We start from the raw sequence: 21,790 nt of genomic DNA, 5'->3' as shown, positions 1-21,790 counted from the left end.
CTGTTCAGTTAATTTCGCTCAACACACAACAACACACTATGAATATATATATATAAATATAAACTATAGCCTATATGTATCCTAAATTAGCCTATTCTAGGATAAAATATTACAATTATAAACGATTGAAAAAAAAAGAGAAAATTTGTGTTTCAGTTTTATTTTCACAGAAATCAGAAGGAAAATTCGGGTGTTCTATTTTCACTTGAAAATTCATCATCGTCATTTTTAATGTAAATGCAGAGGCAAACGATGTAATGTTGGTGAATATCAGAAACCAGAAAAGACTTTCCACCACAATAACAAAACGCTGGTATAGCAGCAAGTGGCTCATGACTATTAAAAGATCTCCAAATAAAACAGAACCAACCCCGAGAAAAAAACAGTTTCATTTGGTCTGATAGTTCCTATTCCACAGGTTACTGTTAATTACACAAATTGTGTACAATTGAAAAAAAGAAATGTATTACCCAGTCTATGAAACCGTATTCAGTAAATCCATAAATAGTGAAATGTTCTACTAAATAATACCCTCTTTAAATCCATGTGTTTAGTTTGGGCAACTACACATTTGCATTGTCTGCACTATATGATAATAACAACACAGTGGAAAACATATGTGATTAACCTACAGGTTGAAACATAAAGCAAACCAGTGTTATCCCAAAATAAGCACACGTGTTTACACATAATGAGTGTGTTTAGATGGGAGGTCAGTGCCACATAAGCTTTCCTCATCAGACTGGAGACTGTGGCCCCCTCATATAAAACAGCCAGGGGAAATGAAGAGGACAGAGTGACACACAATCTCCATACAGGGAAGGGTTGATGAATATCTTTACATATGGCACTGAACTATAAGTGCACTTATTTTACCCAATGCAAACACATCTACAGTAGGCGTGAACAAATATGACTGTAGAATTTTCCCCAAACCAAAAGAAACCTTCAAGCCAATCCTTAATCAGGGTCAAAGTCATGTTCAGTTGCTGGCAGCCCTCTCTGCCTCCTTGGTTGCTGCCTCTTTTTTGCTGCCCACCTTGGCGCTGCGGTTGAGGCTTCCATTCAGAAAGCTTTCTGTGGTCTGACGCTGGAAGTGCTTCCTGGTACCCACCAGGGAGGGGTTGTTGACCAGGGTGTAGAGGAGGTGCCAGTGCCGGCGGGTCCTCTTGGCAATGGACGCTTGGAGCTGTTTCTTTTCCTGCTGGACCAGCTGGATCCCTGCGGACATTGAGACATCATATTAGCACCGACGGTATTTCATACAAGTGTCATAGAAGAAAACCTAACCCTTTTTTAATCTTAGCTGGAATGGGAAAATAATATTTTAAAGGCCACCCAGGACCAGATAGATACTACAGAAAGAGTAATAATAGAAAGCAATCATATTCTAATCCTCTAAGTATGGTAGGAGCATACTGGGCTTGCCATTAAGACACTGAAAGCTTAAGCCCCTTGGGCAGCATGAATATGAAGCAGGCAATTAGCGTAGCTCATCTGTGTAATCAGCTACTCGACAACTAATCTTTGTAATACAATAGATTATTCCTGATAATGCATTGTCCTCTAGATGCAAACAAGCAAGCATCTACACTGCACACTTGTAATTGGACTCAGCTGTGACCAGATACCAGACAGGGTTTGGACTCCACAACAAGCCAGATGCATTTTGCTGCCAATTCCTTACTACAATATATGTCCTCTTGTCACCACACATGCAAGCAACTATGACTCAGAATTTAACACAGTTTGTGTAAGTTTTAACACATCCTGTCTAAGAGTTTAGAGTCAATACCATCAATGCAGCAACCAGCTTTAAAGTAGATGTTCATATTTTGGGTACATTACATACATGCTATAATGGTTTCATCTGTGTTAGTTAAATAATAGGTTTCATGGGGTCCTACAGTATAGGACCACACTGTCTCTTGGTGACAGAGGCTCAGGCAAGTGCCATAAGGACAGCTGATTAGTTTATGACAGACTTGATTGAGCCCAGCAGCAGGACTGTAAATTATTCCACAGTGAGACTGAATTTGCTCTTGACATATTAAATCAGAACTGCTAGGCTTTCATTTCTTCTGTGCGTGCAAGATTGTGTTATGATCTGATTATGTGTTACAGTGACCTGTTTCTGAATTCAAACCCTCCCTGGAGAAATTAAAGAAGCGATACTGACTTTAATGTATATGTGAATTGAACGTGACCCTACGAACAAGTATTGCCTGTGTAGCCAAAGCCTGATGTACCTTATTCATCTGTGCAATAGAGCTCCATTGTTGTCCAAAAACTATTTAAAACAACATCAATAAGCCACATTGTTGCACAGGGTTACATGTTCTTTTAATTACCATGAACATGGATACTGTAGTTTATTTTGAGTCCTGTACACACCACCCTGATGCTGTAAATACTCACTAGAGAACAAAATGTGTATTAATCTGCAATTGAAAATAGTTCCTATAAAATGCTCCATTTACTTCTCATTGAGTAACGTTAGCTACAACAAATTTGTTCTATTTATGACCCGTTTTTAAAGATTTGCTTCTTCAGCAGGAATTAAAGTACCAAAGACAGGGATCAGGGAAGTCACAAAGTATTGTGTAATAGTAAACAGTGTAAGGAATAAACACCAGTCTTATCCTTTACATGTATGAATACACTGAACCCACAGTACCAAGTCAGCATGCACATCAGCTGACTAATTAGCACTTGGGGAATGAGTTGAGTTGGTAGACTATGATGCAAGTGTTGTGCTACAGACCCTCTTCAGCATCCCGTGGCCTCTGTGCAGCATTGCTCTCCTGTCCCAGAGAGTGCAGCAGCATCCCGCAGAAGGCCTTCATCACAGGGTGAGACTGGCTCACCTCAATCTTCAGATAATGAGCATAGCAGCGGTAGGCTGCAGACAGACACAGGGAGGGGGGGTCACTCTGACTGGGCAAAAGCAATAAACACATAGGACCACACCCCTGTTGGCTTTGAAGCAATCACACATAATGGTCATACAATCACACTTCTTTTTTTCCCCCTTTTTAAACCACCTGCTTTTCCTGACAACAGATGTCTTAAATCTGCAGCCATTTCAGAGATCGGTGTGCAATTACAGTCCAGCGCACTGCACAGAATACAGATATCATTCGGGCTGCATTGAGCTGCTAGCAGGGTAAAGTGGATAGGATACGCATTTCTGGGCTCCGAGTGGGATCAGTAAAAGTGCATTTGTTCACAGAAAATTGCTTCCCTTTTAGCCTCCACAGTGAGAGTGAAAAAAACTACACAGTGGCATCTACAAAAGGTAAAGGCATGATGTTAATACTAATGAATGTGTTAACATTGTGTTTCTGAGACCAAAAGAAAAAACTGTAGTACAATGTAAAATATAATTGAGTATGAAGTCTAAGGGACTGAAGTCCCTAGCCATGCCTTGCTGTTGTTGTTTTTTTATTTGAATACATATATAAAATGGACCCAGAGCTAATTTTGCAGGTAGACAGCCAACGTGAAGCTACCCATTATATGAAAATATATTTAATGCAGATGACGTTGAACTTGACCTAATGCTTTGGCCTGGCCAGCATGCCAGAGAGTAATATGGTTGCGTTGATCACGATCTGTCAGGGTGCAGAATATCTGGCTCACCTGGGTCAAATGCCTCCACATTGCGGTTAAGAAGACTGATATCCATGCGCCCCATGTGGACAATGTTAAACAGGGCTGTGATGACCATGCGCCACAGAGCCAGTAGCACCCCGATCAGAACATTGACGGGAAACAGCAGGTAAGTAAGCAGGAACAGATTACCCCTGTAAGATACGGTACAATGCGCCAAACATACATGAATATGCTGCACTTATGACGGTAACACTTACACAAACCATAAATAAGTGACCACAACAGACAGTACATAGCAACAGTAGATCTACCTGTTGTCTAGGTCTCGTGTGCCTGCTGTTTTCTTGATGAAGCAAAACCTGCCAGTGATATGTTGAATCAACACAGCCAAGATAATCATCAGCCAGAAGGGCCTGAAAGGACAAAATCAACAATCAAATATATCTCTTGTGGTGACACAAGAAAGACAGAATGCACAAAAAACCTTTTGATAACTGACAGCAAAATATATCACTTAAAGCCTACTTAATGCTTTGGCCTGGCCAGCATGCCAGAGAGTAATATGGTTGCGTTGATCACGATCTGTCAGAGTATAGAATATCTGGCTCACCTGGGTCAAATGCCTCCAAATTGCAGTTAAGAAGCCTGTTTTTAAGTAAAGTTTTCAGGAACTAAGAAAGCATCAATTCCACACAGACCAACACATGCATTTTAAGGCTATCCAGTGTTTGATAAAGGTGGTTTTGAGGCTAAATAATAAAAATCTGCTAAAACTGAAGTTATAAGGTTTTTGTATGACAACAGCAATGTTAAAGCAAGGAATTGTGCCTTGGTCTCGCAGTCCACAGGCAGACGTTTAATGAGTGAGAGATATGTGACGATGCTCACCACATGCTCAACAGGATCTGAAAGAGGATCAGATTCTGTCCGTGCAGTACTGGCATGATAATGAGGAAGACAGCGACCAGAAGGCAGAGGAAGAACACCATGGTCTGGATCATCATGCCTACAGGGGACAGAGATCAGAACTTCAGGGCCTCACAGCTTACATCCTGTCAGGCAAACATCAAATCTACACTTCCACTCCTCTCTTATATCACAGTGAAGGGAGGGGTCGTTTTTCTTTTAGAAATCTCAAGAACAGACCCTGAGAAGTCTCCTTTCATAAACCACATGTAAAACCCTGTCAAATTTTTAAAAACATATTCTAGCGTAGCTCATCTGTTGCTAGAATACATTTAGATACATAAGGAGTGTGAACAGACACACAGCTGTTAATATGGCAGGAAATGTTAAAATGATCTTTTTTTTAAAAATCTGCATCCATTACTGTTTTACCACTATCTCACAACACAACCCTCTATTTAGGAGCAAGGTACAGTATTTAACTGTACAAAACATTCAACATGAAGAACAAAATCTAAGGTTTGGCAGCATTTCTGAAGGGATAAAACAAAAAATAAAAGCGATCCAGATAAACGTAAGCATACTGCAAATACAGTTTAAACACTCTGGATAATCTATATTCTTTATTTTTAGTATTCAATATGTAGATGTACCAATGCAGATGTGAGCTGACGTGAAGCTGGTGTATCCCATCCAGCAGACCAGTGCTGGCCGGGAAGCCCTGATACTTCTCTGGCAGTTGTAAACATTGTAGATATCTCCTCTGTACAGCCCCTTCAGGTTTGACCTACAGAAGCAAAAACACAAGACAATGCAGCACTATGCAATACACAAAATGTTTCATCGGTAAATGTACTAATTACATAGTAAATTTAGGAGGTAAATGAGCCTGGAATACGACCAAATTCAATACTCCACACAGAAAAATCCCATTTAATTTATGGTAATGGCACAGTATTTGATTTCTTATCTTAATGGCCATTTTCAATTCTAGCAGCAGTTAGTGCAGAGTGAATGCTATTCTATCTGTCTGCATGATTAGTACTCTATTATGTTATAATAACTCCTCTGTGAACCATCACATTATAATAAAAAGGACCCAGAATGAAAAGCATGTTCTCGATTCTTGGAAACTTTGGGAAGAGAATAGAAAACGAAGAAAAAGAGAGCTATTACACAGTTATTTTCTAACACCTACCGATGCAGAACCATGGACCGCATGAGCATAGCCAGGTTGACCAAGCCAGACAGGGTCATCGCTGAGATATAGCACACTGCAGGAAAGAGAGCACATGGCATTCAGGTCGTTTACTGTGGGAGGATGTCATTCATTGACAATTAGCTTGTTATATTGCTTTCTGCAGATTTAAAACAATGTAGCCATGTGTGATTAAACTAAATAAACACATGCATCTATAATATCGTGTAAAATGACAGCTTCTGCTTTCTCCACTCACCTTCTACACACCACACGTAATAAACCACTATTCTGACAACTTCATGTTTGTCTGGAGACAGCATAATCTTGAAGCCAGCTAAAAGTTTGGCGACGTCTTCATCGACTCCATAACGGGCAGTCTGAAGAGATGGCACCACTAACGAGATCAGCAGAAGACCCACCTAAAAAAAAAAAAAAAAAAACCCAGAACATTTAATCATATTCATCACTAGAAAAACAAACAAACAAAAAACTTACCCTAGAAATGCAATGGCTTTTACAGATGTGGAAATTAGAACAGGCCTGCACCGTATTTGTATCATCCACTGCTGATAATCAGCTCACTCTCAGGTGAATCCCACATGTTGCACTTATTTTGTTGATGTTCAAATTGTGGACTTAAATTGTTAAGCCAAAGCGTAGTGTGAGGATTGGGTCTACTCAAAGATTTAAGACACATTGTTGCATGTCCCCGCGACCCTGTACTCAGGATGAGCGGTTGACGATGGATGGATGGATAGATGGATGTTGTATGTCTTTTTCTTATTTAAATCACCTGGTAGTTGTTCACTGGACTATGCATTTAAGGTTCTATCTAAAGCAGAGGTGGACACATTACATTCAGTATGCGATGATCACTTTGTCCTTATGTATGATTGTTTTGGATTATAAAGTCTAATAGTAGATATGGTAGTTACCTGATACACGGTTATAAATGACACTACACCAGATATAGCCAACTTCAGTGGAAAACGGAAAGCTGTTTGAGGAAAAAAAAGGTTTATAATTGAACAGGAGATAATACTTAAAAAGGCATTAGACCATACATAACACAAGTCCAAGACAACCTATTTACCTTCTTCTGGTGTATAAATGTATGACTTCACAGCATCAATTATTCTTTGAGGGAGCTTTGGCGTCTCTGTGCTCGATGTGCTGAGGTGAAAGGTAAACAGAGGTACACATTTAACGCTGCATGAACCCCAACATCCCCGGTTCAAGTCTCTCTCTCAGTCATTTCCTGTTGTCTCTCCGTTGTCTATAATAAAGGTTTCAAATACCCAAAAAGATCTTTAAAAAAGTAACACAGCCATCAAAACAAGAAAATCCAAGTCTCTTATTTGGGTAAAAGATCCCTCCCTTCAGCTGTGTTTAAACTAAATAAGCCTCAGGCTATATTGCCTGAAGAGAAGTCAAAAGACAAAGATAACATGTACAGGCATTTTATTAGGTACACCTGTTCATTTGCTTGTTAACACAAACAGCTAATCAGCCAACTAAATGGCAGCAACTCATTGTATTTAGGCATGTAGACGTGGTCAAACTTGTTGAAGTTCAAACCAAGCATCAGAATGGGGAAGAAAGGGGATTTATGGGACTTTGAAAAGTGGCATGGTTGTTGGTGCCTGACGGGCTGGTCTGGGTATTTCAGAAACTGCTGATCTACTGGGATTTTCACACACAACCAACTCTAGGGTTTACAGAGAATGGTCCGAAAAAGAGAAAATATCCAGTGAACGGCAGTTGTGTGGATAAAAATGCCTTGTTGATGTCAGAGGTCAGAGGAGAATGGGCAGACTGATTCGAGATGACAGAAAGGCAACAGTAACGCAAATAACCACTCGTTACAACCAACAAAGTATGCAGAATACCATCTCTGAATGCACAACACCTCGAACCTTGAAGCAGACGGGCTAAAGCAGCAGAAGACCACACCTGGTGCCACTCCTGTTAGCTAAGAACAGGAAACTGAGGTTACAATTTGCACAGGCTCACCAAAATTGGACAATAGAAGATTGAAAAAACATTGCCTGGTCTGATGAGTTTCAATTTCAGCTGCGACATTCAGATGGTAGGGTCAGAATTGGGCGTAAACAACATGAAAGCATCAATCCATCCTGCCTTGTATCAACGGTTGAGTTTGGTGGTGGTGGTGTAATGGTGTGGGAGAAATTTTCCTGGTGCCCCCACTTGAGCATCGTTTAAACGCGACAGCCTCCCTGAGTATTGTTGCTGACCACGTCCATCCCTTTATGAACACGGCATACCCATCTTCTGATGGCTACTTCCAGCAGGATAATGCACCATGTCACAAAGCTCTATCATCTAAAACTGGTTTCTTGAACATGACAATGAGTTCACTGTACTCCAGTGGCCTCCACAGTCACCAGATCCCAATCCAACAGAGCACCTTTGGGGTGTGGTGGAACGGGAGATTCGCATCATGGATGTGCAGCTGACAAATCTGCAGCAACTGCATGATGCTATCATGTCAATATTGTCTGAGGCAGTTCAAGATGGTCCAACCCTGCATTGGCAAGTTGTATCTAATAAAGTGGCCGGTGAGTCTAACAATGCAGCAAATCACGTGCGTTACTCATAACAGGCTACAATTCTCACCTTATTTTGGAGGGCTTCTTCTTGAGCATTTTCTTCACATAGTCTTTATAGTAGCTGCTGCTGAGATCCTAAACAGAATAATAGACAGAATCCATGTAATAGGGCAGTGTGGTAAAGCTAAATTAATTGATTGCATTTTTGTGTGTCACAAATGCTTCAGTTTAGCCTCCATATTCCTGAATTAGATAGAAATTCATACTTTGTTTTGTAATCATTAACATGTGGTAAAAGCAATCTGTATCTGTCAGATTTATGGCGTCAGGTGCGTCCCTGTGGGACCCCAGCTTTGTCACACCCATGCTGAGATTAGCATCAAATAAACACAGCATTGTGTCTCATCAGTGAAAAAACAAGGCAACCTTTTCATAATCTGATCAAGAACATAATGTAAACCAATTACAAATCTACTTAAAATAGATTTGATACTTACTTAGTATCAAATCTACTTAAAATGATTAGGCAACTGGCTTGCCGCATTGGACTTCAGATTTTCCCCTCAACCTAGGTTGTATGAGCATCATAAGCCCCTTGATTAGCAGGCAGATTATAAAGGTTCCTCATGTGCACAGATTCAGGGTCTTAGTGAAATATTTATTTTTAAATAGTTCAGGCTTACGTGGATGTGGACTACTATTCAACATAGACGCTTGTATCCAATTTGTTATGTAAGCAGGCCAAACAAATTGCACCTTAAGGGCTGTACAGCCATCTTGAAGCAGACATGTCAAAGGAACTACACTCAGGTCAAAACTTACCTCTGTAGCATTGTTCTTTTCAGTGCCTTGTAAGCCCTTGAACAGAAGAAGGGGATACTGGAAACTAAGGAATGCCAAGCAAGCTATCTGGGGAAGGCTGGAGAAAAGCGAGTAGTGTTTGTGTATCTGCAAAGGAAAAAAGCGAGACTTTAAATCACCTAGCAACTTGTTTTGGGAGTTTTTAAATGACACACTAGGAATACATGTTAAAATCACATTGTCTTCACACAAAAAGCGGACACAAATGGCTTTGTGTGTTGTGGTGGGAGTCTGCATATCGGCCAAATGGGATTCCCACCACACAAAAACCTGAGACGTCCTTTGACCAAAAGTTTATGATTTACTCGCAGAGAAAATGCTAACATATTTGAAATCTTTCTTCTTTAGGTTATACAAACACACACTGGGATTCAATAAATGAGATTGTTCTTTTGCAGCGTTTGGTGTGTGCCAGCTCATGGTGGGATAAAAAGACAGACAACGCCACTATTAAAAAAAACAGACAAACCATCCAAACTGATTAACTGTAACAAAGCCTCTTGATTAAGACCAACAGACAGTGGAACTAATTGTTTTGAGTTGTAGCCATTCATCGCACAGAAAACCAAAACAACGTGGATATGGCACAAAACCTGAGGTTGTGTAAGTTTTAAAGCTCCAACCATGTGCCCATGAATCAAGCTGAAAAGCCTGATATTCATCTTTTCAAATCACATCTTTTTAAATAAACTACAGACCAGCTTTGTTTGGTAATCAATGGGTTTGCAGACCAGAACAAATCAGCTTTGTCTTTGAAATAATCCTTAAAACTCAGATGACACAAATCCAGTGACAATCTAGAGAATATTACACACTCTATTCCTCAAATCTATTGCTGTCTCATAAAAGGAGATATAGATGCACTGAAACTCATAGTGGTACAGAAAACTATCTTTGCTTACCAAAGGTGTTTTGGGACAGTCAATTTTCTGCCAGACCAGAACTCCAAAGTGGGTCCATGATAGAAGGCTACCAAGAACATAGCCTACTTTATTATGTAAAGTACCACATGCCAGCAGAGGGTAATATAGTGCTGGATAGTAGAAGACTCCCAGAATCACCCAGTTATCTGCAAATGCAAAAAGGTGTGTGAAGAACCAGAGCATCAAAAGGAATATACATTAATTTTTGATTTACTGAACCATGTGACACAACAATATAACTTTGACAACTAATACTGTTTCACTTCCACACTTAATATACCCCCCAAAATGTGTGGAAACTATGAGCGATTTAAGATCTAACTCTGCTGAATTGCCACTGCATTTCCTACTCTGCTGAACCATGTACTGTTTGGGGATTGTGTAAAGTAGCAGGGAGCCGACTCCTTCCAGTCAATTCTTATGTAATTTCATTTCAGCCAAAAAAAAAAAAGCTTCCTGCGAAGCTTACCATCAAACTCCTTAGTCGAAAATAACAGACACATGGAAACAAAATAATCCAATTACATAACACGTTTCACAAAAATAATTTTTATGGAGAAACATCTCTCCATGCCATGCTGCTGATTTAACAGAATCTTTCTTTTGTCAAGTTGTTCAGCAGAGAAGCAGTGACACCTTTTAACTAGTAAGATAAACATTATAAAGTGGCTATAGAAGATTTACAATTTGTGTAAAAGTGAATGCAGATAGGCTGATGCTAATGCAGGAAGAACCAAAATGACCTCCTCACGTTTGTTCTCTGTGTCTGCTATGAAGGGGAGGGGGTTTGGCGATATGATCAGGCCCCATAGTTTGCACAGGAGCACTCCAAACACAGCCACTGCCAGGCCCTTGTGCTGTGTATGGTCCAGAAAGTTGACCGGACTGTGAAATGAAGCAGCAGGTATTTAGAGCCCACATGTTACCAGCCTCACATCTGGATGAAACAGTTATTGAGCAGAAATGACACACTACACAAAGGCGCATATTATATGTTGTTGTTGTTGTTGTGACTGAACGTTCATGTTTTGATACATCAGGTTATTTTTGGTTTCACACTGCAATTCTGCGCACTAAAGGACTTTACATGACGCACTTGCGTCCTGTCGTCATCATATCTGTGGGCTGTGTCTCCCTATACTTGACATTGATTGGTTTATTAAACAGTTCAGAGGGTATCTTTGACAAGAATGCATAAATCAAAAATGAACATATGCATATTTGCCACTATATTATTATTATGGCATTACTACCTGCAGCACCAACTATAGGCCTCCTGAAGGCTGGTTCAAATTCGCAATTAAGCATGTGAGCATTATAACGTCGCCGACAGGAAAGGAGGAGCTATAATTGTGTCCTTATTTCAGTGCATTTCTCCATGCATTTGTTTGTTTTCCTAGTCTGAAAGTCCAAACCATCCAAAAAATTCATCCTTTCATTCAGGTGTGAAAGCCCCCTTAAAGAACTCCTGCTTCCTCCTGCTGTCTGTGTTATACCATTAAGGCAGTTTTAACTATTCTAACCGAGAGGTACAGTTAGCCATAGCAACCATGCTGGTTTCCTCTTTGTTAACCACAAATGTTAGGATATAAGAGGCAGCACAAGACACCTTTTTTTTGTCAGTCAGCTGCTGAAATGTTTATACTGACCCCTTTTGAAAAAGGCTATTATTGAAAATAAGTTAGATCTAAAAAAAAGAAAAAAAAGAAAAAAAAGAAAAAAAAGAAAATAACCCAAAGACAATTCCAGTGTTATAAGACTCTTTCTTTCAATTTCCAGATCTTCCAGTACACTTGCTAACGGCAGCCATGGTTAGCAGTAGTTTAGTACTTTAGCAAATATTAACAAGCATGTGTCCACCGAGAAACTAACTTTCACAACAGAAAAAACACTTTCTGCGATACATTTTGAACAACCTCCAAAAACTTGAAGAGTAATATTTAGTCCTGAGCAGAGTGGTTGAATAACTAGTGGTAGGGGGATGGGCGTGTCCCTATACTTCGTTAATGTGCTGTGCCTGGAACAGATTATGAGCAGATGACCATAACAACAGCCGTTGAAAATGTAATAGAAAAAAAATGTTGGAAACCTAAAGCATAATAGGTCCTCTTGTGTTGGTTTTAGCGAACACAACAAACAAATGATTTCTGACTTAGTAGTAGTTGTGATTTTCTACTTTCAAGGCTGTCCTTGAAATCAGATATGAGGCTTGAAACATTCATGAGACAGGGAAAAAAGGCACCGTTTTTTGGCTCATTAATCCATGGAAGTTTCACTGCACAATTACAGTAGACACATTCACGCCTAAAATTTACTCTGTATGTCCACGGTCTTATCTGTTGGCCACTGAGCTGCTGCACCGGAGCAGATCTGGGGGTTAACTGCTCGTGGGTACATCAGCAAGTCAAAAGATTCCGTAAGTGCAGATCATGTTTGTGCTATTGCAATAAAGTAGGAACTTATTTAAAAATGTTTCCTTGCTGTTATGTTCTAGTGCTTTTGGGACACACCAGACATCCTTGACTTAAGAATTAGCTAAAAGTTGACTTTATAAAATGGTAAACTACCACATTGACACGGTTCTTATCTCAACATCTGATTTTGTATTATTTATGTTCTGACAACTGAACATGTAAATCCAGTGGCTCCCTGCAATATTAATCCCTTATGCTGAATGTTGACGAATCCCCAAATGAATATACCACACTAAGACTGAACGATTTTGAAAAAAAGAACTAAACGAAAATATTCTGCTATATGATTTGCGTTATTATAGGGAATGATCATTTTCACATCATTCTTATTTTCACTGAAAAACATTAAAATGATTGTGGTATGATTTTTGAGGAAGTGGTATGAAGTTTGTAGAATAGGATGTGTACCGTGTAACTACATTTAAAACGGTATTTTCACACACATTGCAGCTCTACATATTGCGCCTTCAGTGATTTTTGAATACAGCAAAAGGCCTTATTGTGATTTTCGATAACATTTCGATTAACAGTTCAGCCCTATACCACACCTAAATGAATGGAAACCACTAACTGCCAGACAAATAGGAAATCAATCCATTATATGCTTTTGATAATGTTGAAAAGTGATTTGAACTAGATATTCAAAACTACTAGTAAGGTCCCATCAAAGCAAGCAGCTACGTGATTGTCTGTCATTCCAGAAAAGAGAAATAATATGAGATAAAATACAGCCTTACCTGAGTAAACCTGGGAGCCCTTTCTGTCCGTCGCCCACCTTCGTGCGCCTGGCTAAGATTGCTAGGATCAGCATGACAACAAGCTACGAGGATAGATAGGAAGATACGTCAGTTAGCCTTATCTGCAGGGTAGCATGCAGCTGTGGATTCCCCAGGGTTCAGGCCTCACCTTGCTTCACACTACAAATGAGTTGATGTCACAAAAGGCCAAACTCCGGTGCCTAATTAGTGCTCCCTACGGATGTAGTCTGAATTAACTGTCATCAGTCAGGCTCACTGACCAGTGAGAGTTCAATGACCTGTCATGACCCGTGACACCACTAGGAAACACGAGGATGGGAAGACTGCCTTGCTCTATGTTGGGCCAGTCTTGACCAACTACCAAGACCATCTTAAAACCGACATCAATAGACAAATTGACTACAAAGTAACATCATTATGGCAGGAGACAGCATAAATATAATGTGGAACAGTTGGTGAAACGGTAATGATAGTGAACATTACTGGATCTCATTGGTTGAGTGACAAGATTTACCAATTTTGTTACCAATCTTCTGCACTCAGTTATTATATATTCATTTTGCATTTGTGTGATGTAACTGGAAGTGACTTGGAGAGCAAATATCTACAACAGGCTGCACCATTGTCTAAATGTAATGAAGTGTAGTGTAGTGAAGTCATCATTTTTGGGTCAGGATCTCTATCAAAAATACATAATGATAGGCCATTATGGGTTATATGTGACGCTGTATTTCATAATGTCAATACTTCTTGTAACCATTCCTGTGCCCAGGATCCCACACCTGGATCTGTATCTAAACCCTATTATTTCTTCCTTGGACCATGAACCAGTGATCCACCAAATGTCATTAAAACCTGCTCACAACTTTTCCAAGATATACTGCTAACTAAGGAAAACAAAACTTCCTTGGTGGAGGTAATTAGATGATTAGCATGGTGTGATATCATAAACCCAGTGACAGTGAATGACAGGATAGTGTAATGTTGTGTCACATCAATCCAATAGGAAAGCTGACTTACAGATATCGCAGTGATGCATATATGGTAGAGCCTGTCATCAGCAGTAGGGTCACATGGAGGGATTACTCTAAAAAAAAACAATAAAAAAAAAACAACACAAGGAACAAAACATTCACACATGAGCAAAACAATTACATTTAAACTTAAGACTCAGGGATTTGAGTCACTGAACCTTTCACACGTCACTGTCAGGACCATTTGTGGATGGAAACTTTGTAGCTGAAATCCTGCAGCAGAGATTTGCATTTAAACGGATTGGTATCAGCGTGACTGGAAAACAAAGGCCTACGTTCACGTTCCTTTACACTGGAAGAGCAGGAATGCCTAGTCATGGGTTAGTATTTACAACTTTGATATTCAGAGAATGCCAGGTTGGGAGACTTATTTATGCTACACATACTGTATAGTCTGAGCATAGAAATGTTAGCTTTCAGAATGGCTGTTTTGACATTTTTTAGAACAGTCTAAAACAGTCCAAACAGTGTGTGAATTTGTAACATGAGAGAGCCGACCATTTGTAAATTTAAGGAGATGTCAAAATTCACATTTCCGGAATCAGAGCTGGTTGAATAGCAGGAGCAGCAGGACATTTTAGTGTTTACAAATCAGCTAGCTAAAACTGATCTACAGTACAACTGAGCTACAGTGGAGGCCACACAAGAGCTTTTCAGACCACAGCTCAGCACAGTCTATTCATTTACATGACAACCGGACAGTGTATTAGGTAAACATTCAGCTGGTGATAAATGACACTTGTTCCACTGTATTTCTGTCATATTGTTTATCTCAGGCCATTTTTGGATATGAAATATATCATATTAACTAATAATTCTGTGCCAATGTATACATGGGGGCATTTTTTTATATGTAAAAGCAATTTGGATGTTAAGATTATTCCAGACTGCCAGTATAAGTTTGAAATCTTTGTCCAACTTTGCATAGTACGGTAAAACGTATAAACTGTTATTTTAGGTTGAATGCACACAATAAGTTCAATGGGCTTCCAGTTTTCCACACAACTTGTATTCAAGGCATGAAAAAGAGATAACCTCTATTGTAATATGACGAATGAACTGAATGGAAACAAGAATGCACACTTGGCACAACTGAATGTTGTGCCAAGTGTCACCTAATATCTCAAAGAGAGCTATGGTCTCACTGAAAAATTGGGCAGACTTAAAGTTTCAAGAACTACTAATACACATCAATGAATTAATATAGCAATGATTTTTGCCAGTGATTTTAAGACAAGCAATAAAGGCCTACAGAACTAAACTAGATGGGAGATATTTAAGCCTAAATGAACTAATCTTAAATCCTCAGAAAGACAGTAAAAATGTACTTACTCTGCTTCAATTTTGGATGGCAGAGGATCTAGGTCTGGGTACTCATAGTCCAGTGGAGCATCCTTATCCATTGTGCTGTATTTTTCCAAACAGATCCAAAGTCTTACAAAGGAGCTGGAGTATTTTTAACCACAATCTCTACCGACACACAGCTGCTATCCCCTTGTATCAAGAAGAAATAGTGTCTCCCAAGTCAGACTCTGTTGCTGCTGCAAAGGCGTCCTTGTTTCCCTGTGTTTGGGCTTGTCTCACTCACACTCTTTACCACCCTCAAGGCCTGCATTCAGGTGCCCTCGTCCCGCAGTGGAGTTGAGAGTAATGTGACAAGTCCTGGCTGCAGTGTGCTGCCTCAACTGCCTATTTCAGCAAAGGGTTACCACCACACAGCCTGGGGAGAGAGAGGAAGTGTGTGAACGGAGGGAGAAATGGGGAGTTCTGGGCAGCCAATCTGGAAGGCCACCTGTGGTTTACTGGGATTACATCTACTTTTGGGGTTGTGTTATTGGAACTGCAGCCAGTGAATGAAGGGATCAGGTGTTCAGAGTTATAAGACATGCAGGGAGTGATGAGCCTTTCCTATCAGAGGGAAGTTCCACATTGATAACAGGGAAATTCCCATGCTGTTCCCTTCAGTCATGGTTCAGTTACATTTGTGAAAGCTTAACAAAAATAAATCCAGGTAAATCACAACATGGAACCAAATAGAGCAGGATGGGAAAAGGCCAGTCAGACTACACCTCACTACATAACTCTGCACCTTCAGCTTAGATTGAGGAAGGGTTCATTCAACCAAGTACTTTTCTTCAGCAGATAAATTAAAGATAAAGATGTCCAAGGGCATATTCATGTGGAAATATAGTTTTCTAAACCAGATACCTGCATCATTACTTTGCCACGCTGGTCTCCAGTTAGTTTAAAATGTTATTTAAAAAAAATTTAAAAAGCGGTTTATCCAAATAGGTAATTTCCAAATAGTAACAAAATTCATCCTGTAAACTTCTGATAAAGATTATAGAAAACTAATGAGAGAGATTTAAATCTCAACATGATATGAGTACACGATATGTGAATGAGATGGATTTAACAATAGCTACAGTCACAATGCCCTGAGGAAAGGAACTTCATCTATGTTCTTTTTTTCATACCAGTGGTGTCTTTTGTTACTTATAATATTCAACAATAAATGTGGACAAGTCTCCATGGTGTGAACTTTCAAAGGAGAGTAGACTCCAGAATATCAGAAATTTGCCATAGAGAATAAATTCAACTTAGTACTGCACATTTTAAAGTTATCACAGCCGTCAAAACAAAGGAAAGCACCAAAGTGATGTGTCTTCTACTTTCCTGGTAACCAACATTAGTGCCAAAATTATTTGTTGATTGATTGATTAATTGGGCAACCGAAAATCAATCACTCACAATTTTGATAATTTGTTAATCATTCATCAAGCAAAAAGGCCAAAGATTCTTTGATTCCAGCTTCCCAAATGTGAGGATTTGCAGCTTTTTTCCCCACGATAAATTGAGTATCTTTGGGTTTTGGACTGTTGTTCGGAGAAAACCAGACATTTAAAGATGTCACCTTGAGCTCTGAGAAATTACAATGGTCATTTTTGTACTCTGCCGTTTCATAGAATGATTGATCATTGAGAGATGATCCCTTAATTCAAAAAAATATCATACATGGCATAAATTTCTGCATTATTCTAACTCACAGTTTTAAGATTAAACAAAACCACATTTATACTACTTTCCATTTCAAGTTAAGAGGATTTAAATTTCAAATTTGTTTCAGTTTACACGTATAAAGGGCCTTTCAGACAGACCCATTAACTTCAAGTGTTTGCGCAGCGCCAGGGTGGTTTGTTGCTGCGTTGAGCAACGAGCAGCGCATCTCTTGGTGATCTTATGCGCACGCAGCAGTCATAGTGTAAAATAGTTGAACTTTTGCACTGAAACCAGCAGCAAGCGTAGCACAACTTGGCTCCGATTTGAAAGGGGCTTAAGGCCGTTGTCACAAACTCTTTCCACCGGTGGCACTAGTCTTTTATATAAATATATAAGTTATCTGCATTGTATAATTAGTAGGGATGAGCAAGTACACCACTATCTGTAACTGTTCAATAAATAAAATTTCCTGTATCCGTAGTCGGATCGGGCGAGACTTAACCTGGATGTGGGCGGGACTAACGGGAAGTTATTTTAGCCTGAAATTATTAGAAAACTATTTACAGCCTCAGAATAGAGCTTTTGAGCAATATTTTTGATTTAAAAAAAGATTCCTATATTTACGGTTTATTAGGAAACAGATTTTACTCTACTACTTACTCTACACTTTTATGATACTCGTACTAGTAAAAAGTATCTGTACCAGATACTTGTTTCAACAGAGTACTCGCTCGACCCTAATAATTAGTTGATTATGTGTATGTTTCTCTCAAACTCAAAAGACGTGGCAATAAGCTATTTTCTTTTCTCTTGTTCCCATCCCTGCACACCCACCTTTTTTTTCAACTGATAACTTACATATGCACATACAATCAACACGACAAAAGTCTTAAATAGTCAACACAAAAAAACTCAAAATCCAAAACTTGTCAGAGCTCTTTGAGTTAACAAAAGTAGTTAAATTAACCCAACAGATTGTTGGGTTAATTTCTGCTACATCACAGTTTTGACTATTAAATATTTTTTCTCTCCTTTTTATGCTTGTCCTTATTTTCTCTTTCTGATGATCTACTGTTGTTTCTTATTTATCCTGAAAAGAGAAGGGAGATCTCAAAATGGGAATTTTACTTAGTTCTTAGGGATGTAAAAGCTTAATGGAAAATTTAATAACTCTATAAAGAGAGGGAAAATGATCACAAATAACCTCCAACGTAAGTAAAGCACAAGGAGGCGAGTGCTACAAAGACAGGCTAAGGTCAAGGGCCATACTAACACCCTAGCTCCAATTATTTTATTTCTGCAACAAGTTTAATAAAAGGAACTGCTAATGCACAAATTTATATGTTTATGTGCACCATTCATAGGTGTCATTTATAATGGGGACACTAGGGACATGTCCCCATCACTTTTTGAAAGAGCTGATGTTGTCTCCACCACTTGAAAGCATTTGTTAAAAATGTTCTTAAAAATAGCTTGCAACAAGAAATGTGAAATAAAAAATGTAAGTGCTATGAGAAAGTTTTTTTTGGCACAATAAGAAAACATGCAATGCAATGTAAATAGTGAAAAAAAAACAGATCTGCATTGTCCAAAAGAAATGACATAAGCCAAAAAATGGATTATTTTCCATTTTATTTTTATATTCTGAATTGTCGCTGGCCACCTGAGTTTTGTGTTCCCATTTATATAAATAAAGACATTTCCACCATAAATCGTGTTGGAAATATCTCCAGAATGCAGGAAATTAAGTGTTTAATGATCAAAATATTTTGGGGGAGGACTCAATGAATAATTATTTTTAAATAGCATTAAAATATCTTCTAGTCTTGTTCTCCTGACCCCAATATTCTGCATTGTCACGCGTTATATGCGATGTGTTTTGTTCCAACTCTAATCTGAGCCCTTAAATGTCCCCACCACTTTTTAACACAAAGTGACACCCTTGGCACCATTAAAAAAAAGGTTGTATATGTTTTGCAACATGTCTGCATTCCTGCATTTAGCTGCAGCTGGCTGAGACTAAGTCAGTTTTGCAACACTGCCTCCATGTCAGCATAGACTCATTATGCCAGGATTACAGTCACACTTCTTTAAAAAGTAACAAATTCCCTCCTAACACTCCTGAGAAAACATAGTTTCTCAAGCATAGTAAGCCAACCAATGAAATGTGCCCCCCCCCCAAAAAAAAACAGCCCAGGAAAGAAAGGGTCACTGAACAAAGAATGCTTTGAACAGTTATAATTACATCACAGAGAGGCAGTCGGATTGAGCCAGTTCACTTGTATCAGGTTTAGGAAGTCGGCCCAAACGCCCTTTGGCAGGATATATATATATATATTTATTAAGCATATGCCTTGTAAAAACGAGCATAATCTGTTTACTGATTAATCCAATCTAAACCGCAACAGTGACAAGTCAAGCGCCCACAAACTAACAAACGTAAAGACACAGTTACCTCCAGTGCTTTAAAGAAGATGTTAATACTGTAGGTCTACAAAAAATAATGCATGAATATAAACTACCTTTTAAAAGTCCTTGGTTCATACTGAAATTGGCTCTACCCTTCCATTAGTGCTGCTAAAACACTGTCAATATATATCGCCAAGATACTTTGAAGGCCTACTGATTTTCACATTCATAATATCATCAGTGGAGTCTGAGGATCCCAGACGTTTCCACACTACTGAAATATATTTTCTGCTTAAACATGTAGGCATTTGTCTGCCGGACGATCGAATTAAACGACACTTTTATTTTGCACTGTTTTAAACAAGATTACAGAAATGAAGCAGGCAGATTAGTGTTGTCCTGTACTTCCCACAGATGAGCTTGTCTCCTGTTCTGTGAAGGGCAGCTGCAGCCAGGTCCTCTGGATTCGGTTTCACACTACCGTGATGGACAGACTTCCTGCCTTTGAAGTTGAGCTTGATCTTCTGATAACAAAGAGACTTTCAGCCCGAGCCCAGCAACAGGTAACTTACTCACCTGTTCCTCTCTATTCTACATATACTGGACTATATGGCCATTTAGGCTACAGGAGGAATTCAATGTGTATTTGACGCAAAAGCCCGTTATTCGACCCACTCGTGCTTTTCATGGGAAACCACAGACAATTGTGGCTGTATCTATTATCAGCTACAACGGCTAATCGGTTTAATAAACGTTGACATGCAAGGTTACTTACCGACCGTATGCAGGTGGGCTGCAGCGCCAGGTAGGCGTGGAAGGTAGATGACTATTTAAAGCAGGACTGCTGGCACCAATGTGCCCGAAATGCATATGAAATAGGCTGCATTTTGTGTATTTCCTGAACAGTTCCCCCTCAAATTGTACATACCTCATCACTTTCTGCCACACACCCACCTTGGAGAAGTTTAATAATTACATTAACAAAACAACAATCTGAAGAGCAACTTTTCTTTTTTTATGGACACCTCACATGCAGTGTGAGGTCAGTACTTTGACCTGACTCTATCTTGTTGTGGTGAGAATCATAAAAGTGCTGCTGCATGCAAACTGAGGTAACATTGTGAAACATATAGAGATGTGGTCAAGTTCCTGGTAAGACTGGGAATACTGACATGTTGCAATATATATATTACTTATTTGCTCTGTTGACATTTCAGGCCAAACAGGATTATTCCAGTTGAATCAATATAACAAGCTGTTACTGTATATTCTGACATACATTTCCAATTTTACAGCTGTCACAATGCAAGGGAGCCCCATCAAGGTGGAAAGGAAGGAGGCCAAGGTGGTGACTGTGAAGTTCAAGTAACAAGGACATTCGCTGTGTCCCTCCATGAAGTCAGACCCTTTGTGAATAACATCATTAACTACTTTTTTTGTGGAGGAGAGTGCTCACTGACTCCTACAGGGAGATGAGTTAGGCTCTAGCCAAATACCTACACCAGTTCTGGGATTACTACAACACAAAAGACATCCATGTATCTAATTTCTCTGGAGTTTTCCAAACCAAGGAGCAGAAAATCCCCTCAAATTCGCCTTACGTATAACTGGAGCAGTTATGATACAAAACGCCACTACTAAAATTAGCTTCTTGTGGTTTTGACATTATTATATTAGGATTGAGTGCATAAAGATGCCCTTCACAAATGCATTTTTTAGACTCCACTGTCTTTCACTGCACTGTCAATTGACTCAGTGGTGATGGTAGTGCAGAGACAGAGATTGTCTTTATTAGGGGTCCAAGCCCGAAGTGGGCTGGGAACCCTATTGTTTTCGTTCTCGTTTTTATAATTATTATTCTTCCTTACGTTTTGGCCTAATTCCGATACTGCGGCCTAGACGATAAGTGCTACATACACGAAACTCACAGGGTAGGTTCAGGCCCATGAGACGACGGCATGCGAAACAATTTGCACACTTCTACCTCTAGGGGGCGCTACAAGCAACGGCCAAAATTTGGGTTTTTCAAATCGCTGTAA

The 21,790-nt window shown here is 39.3% G+C and overlaps 1 protein-coding gene across 1 annotated transcript; it reads right to left on the bottom strand.

Moving 5' to 3' along the window:
* Window positions 1-144: 144 nt before the first annotated feature.
* stra6 (signaling receptor and transporter of retinol STRA6) lies at window positions 145-20,654 on the bottom strand. Its single transcript, XM_038706214.1, has 18 exons — window positions 20,527-20,654; window positions 15,675-16,062; window positions 14,329-14,395; window positions 13,288-13,370; window positions 10,828-10,961; window positions 10,056-10,222; window positions 9,115-9,240; window positions 8,360-8,427; window positions 6,816-6,895; window positions 6,658-6,719; window positions 5,979-6,141; window positions 5,720-5,795; window positions 5,175-5,308; window positions 4,504-4,621; window positions 3,927-4,028; window positions 3,643-3,806; window positions 2,765-2,902; window positions 145-1,221 (listed from the first exon to the last, which is right to left on the bottom strand). The coding sequence occupies exons 2-18, from the start codon at window positions 15,743-15,745 to the stop codon at window positions 983-985; spliced, it is 1,992 nt and encodes a 663-aa protein (XP_038562142.1). The 5' UTR covers window positions 15,746-16,062; window positions 20,527-20,654; the 3' UTR covers window positions 145-982.
* Window positions 20,655-21,790: the final 1,136 nt, after the last annotated feature.

This window comes from Micropterus salmoides, unplaced genomic scaffold (assembly GCF_014851395.1).
Source record: "Micropterus salmoides isolate LMB-PRFRI ecotype aquatic unplaced genomic scaffold, ASM1485139v1 Ms_hic_scaffold_8, whole genome shotgun sequence".
NCBI lineage: Eukaryota > Metazoa > Chordata > Actinopteri > Centrarchiformes > Centrarchidae > Micropterus > Micropterus salmoides.
This window is presented reverse-complemented; position numbering and strand designations above follow the sequence as displayed.

What these genes read in the sequence shown, in the direction of transcription:
- stra6 (XM_038706214.1), bottom strand. Translation starts at nt 15,745, where the DNA reads ATGGATAAGGATGCTCCACTGGACTATGAGTACCCAGACCTAGATCCT. An exon ending in AGCAGACACAGAGAACAAAC is followed by an intron (nt 10,223 to 10,827) that starts GTGAGGAGGTCA and finishes TTGCATTTGCAG; the next exon opens with ATAACTGGGTGATTCTGGGA. An exon ending in CAGATCCTGTTGAGCATGTG is followed by an intron (nt 4,029 to 4,503) that starts GTGAGCATCGTC and finishes TTGTCCTTTCAG; the next exon opens with GCCCTTCTGGCTGATGATTA.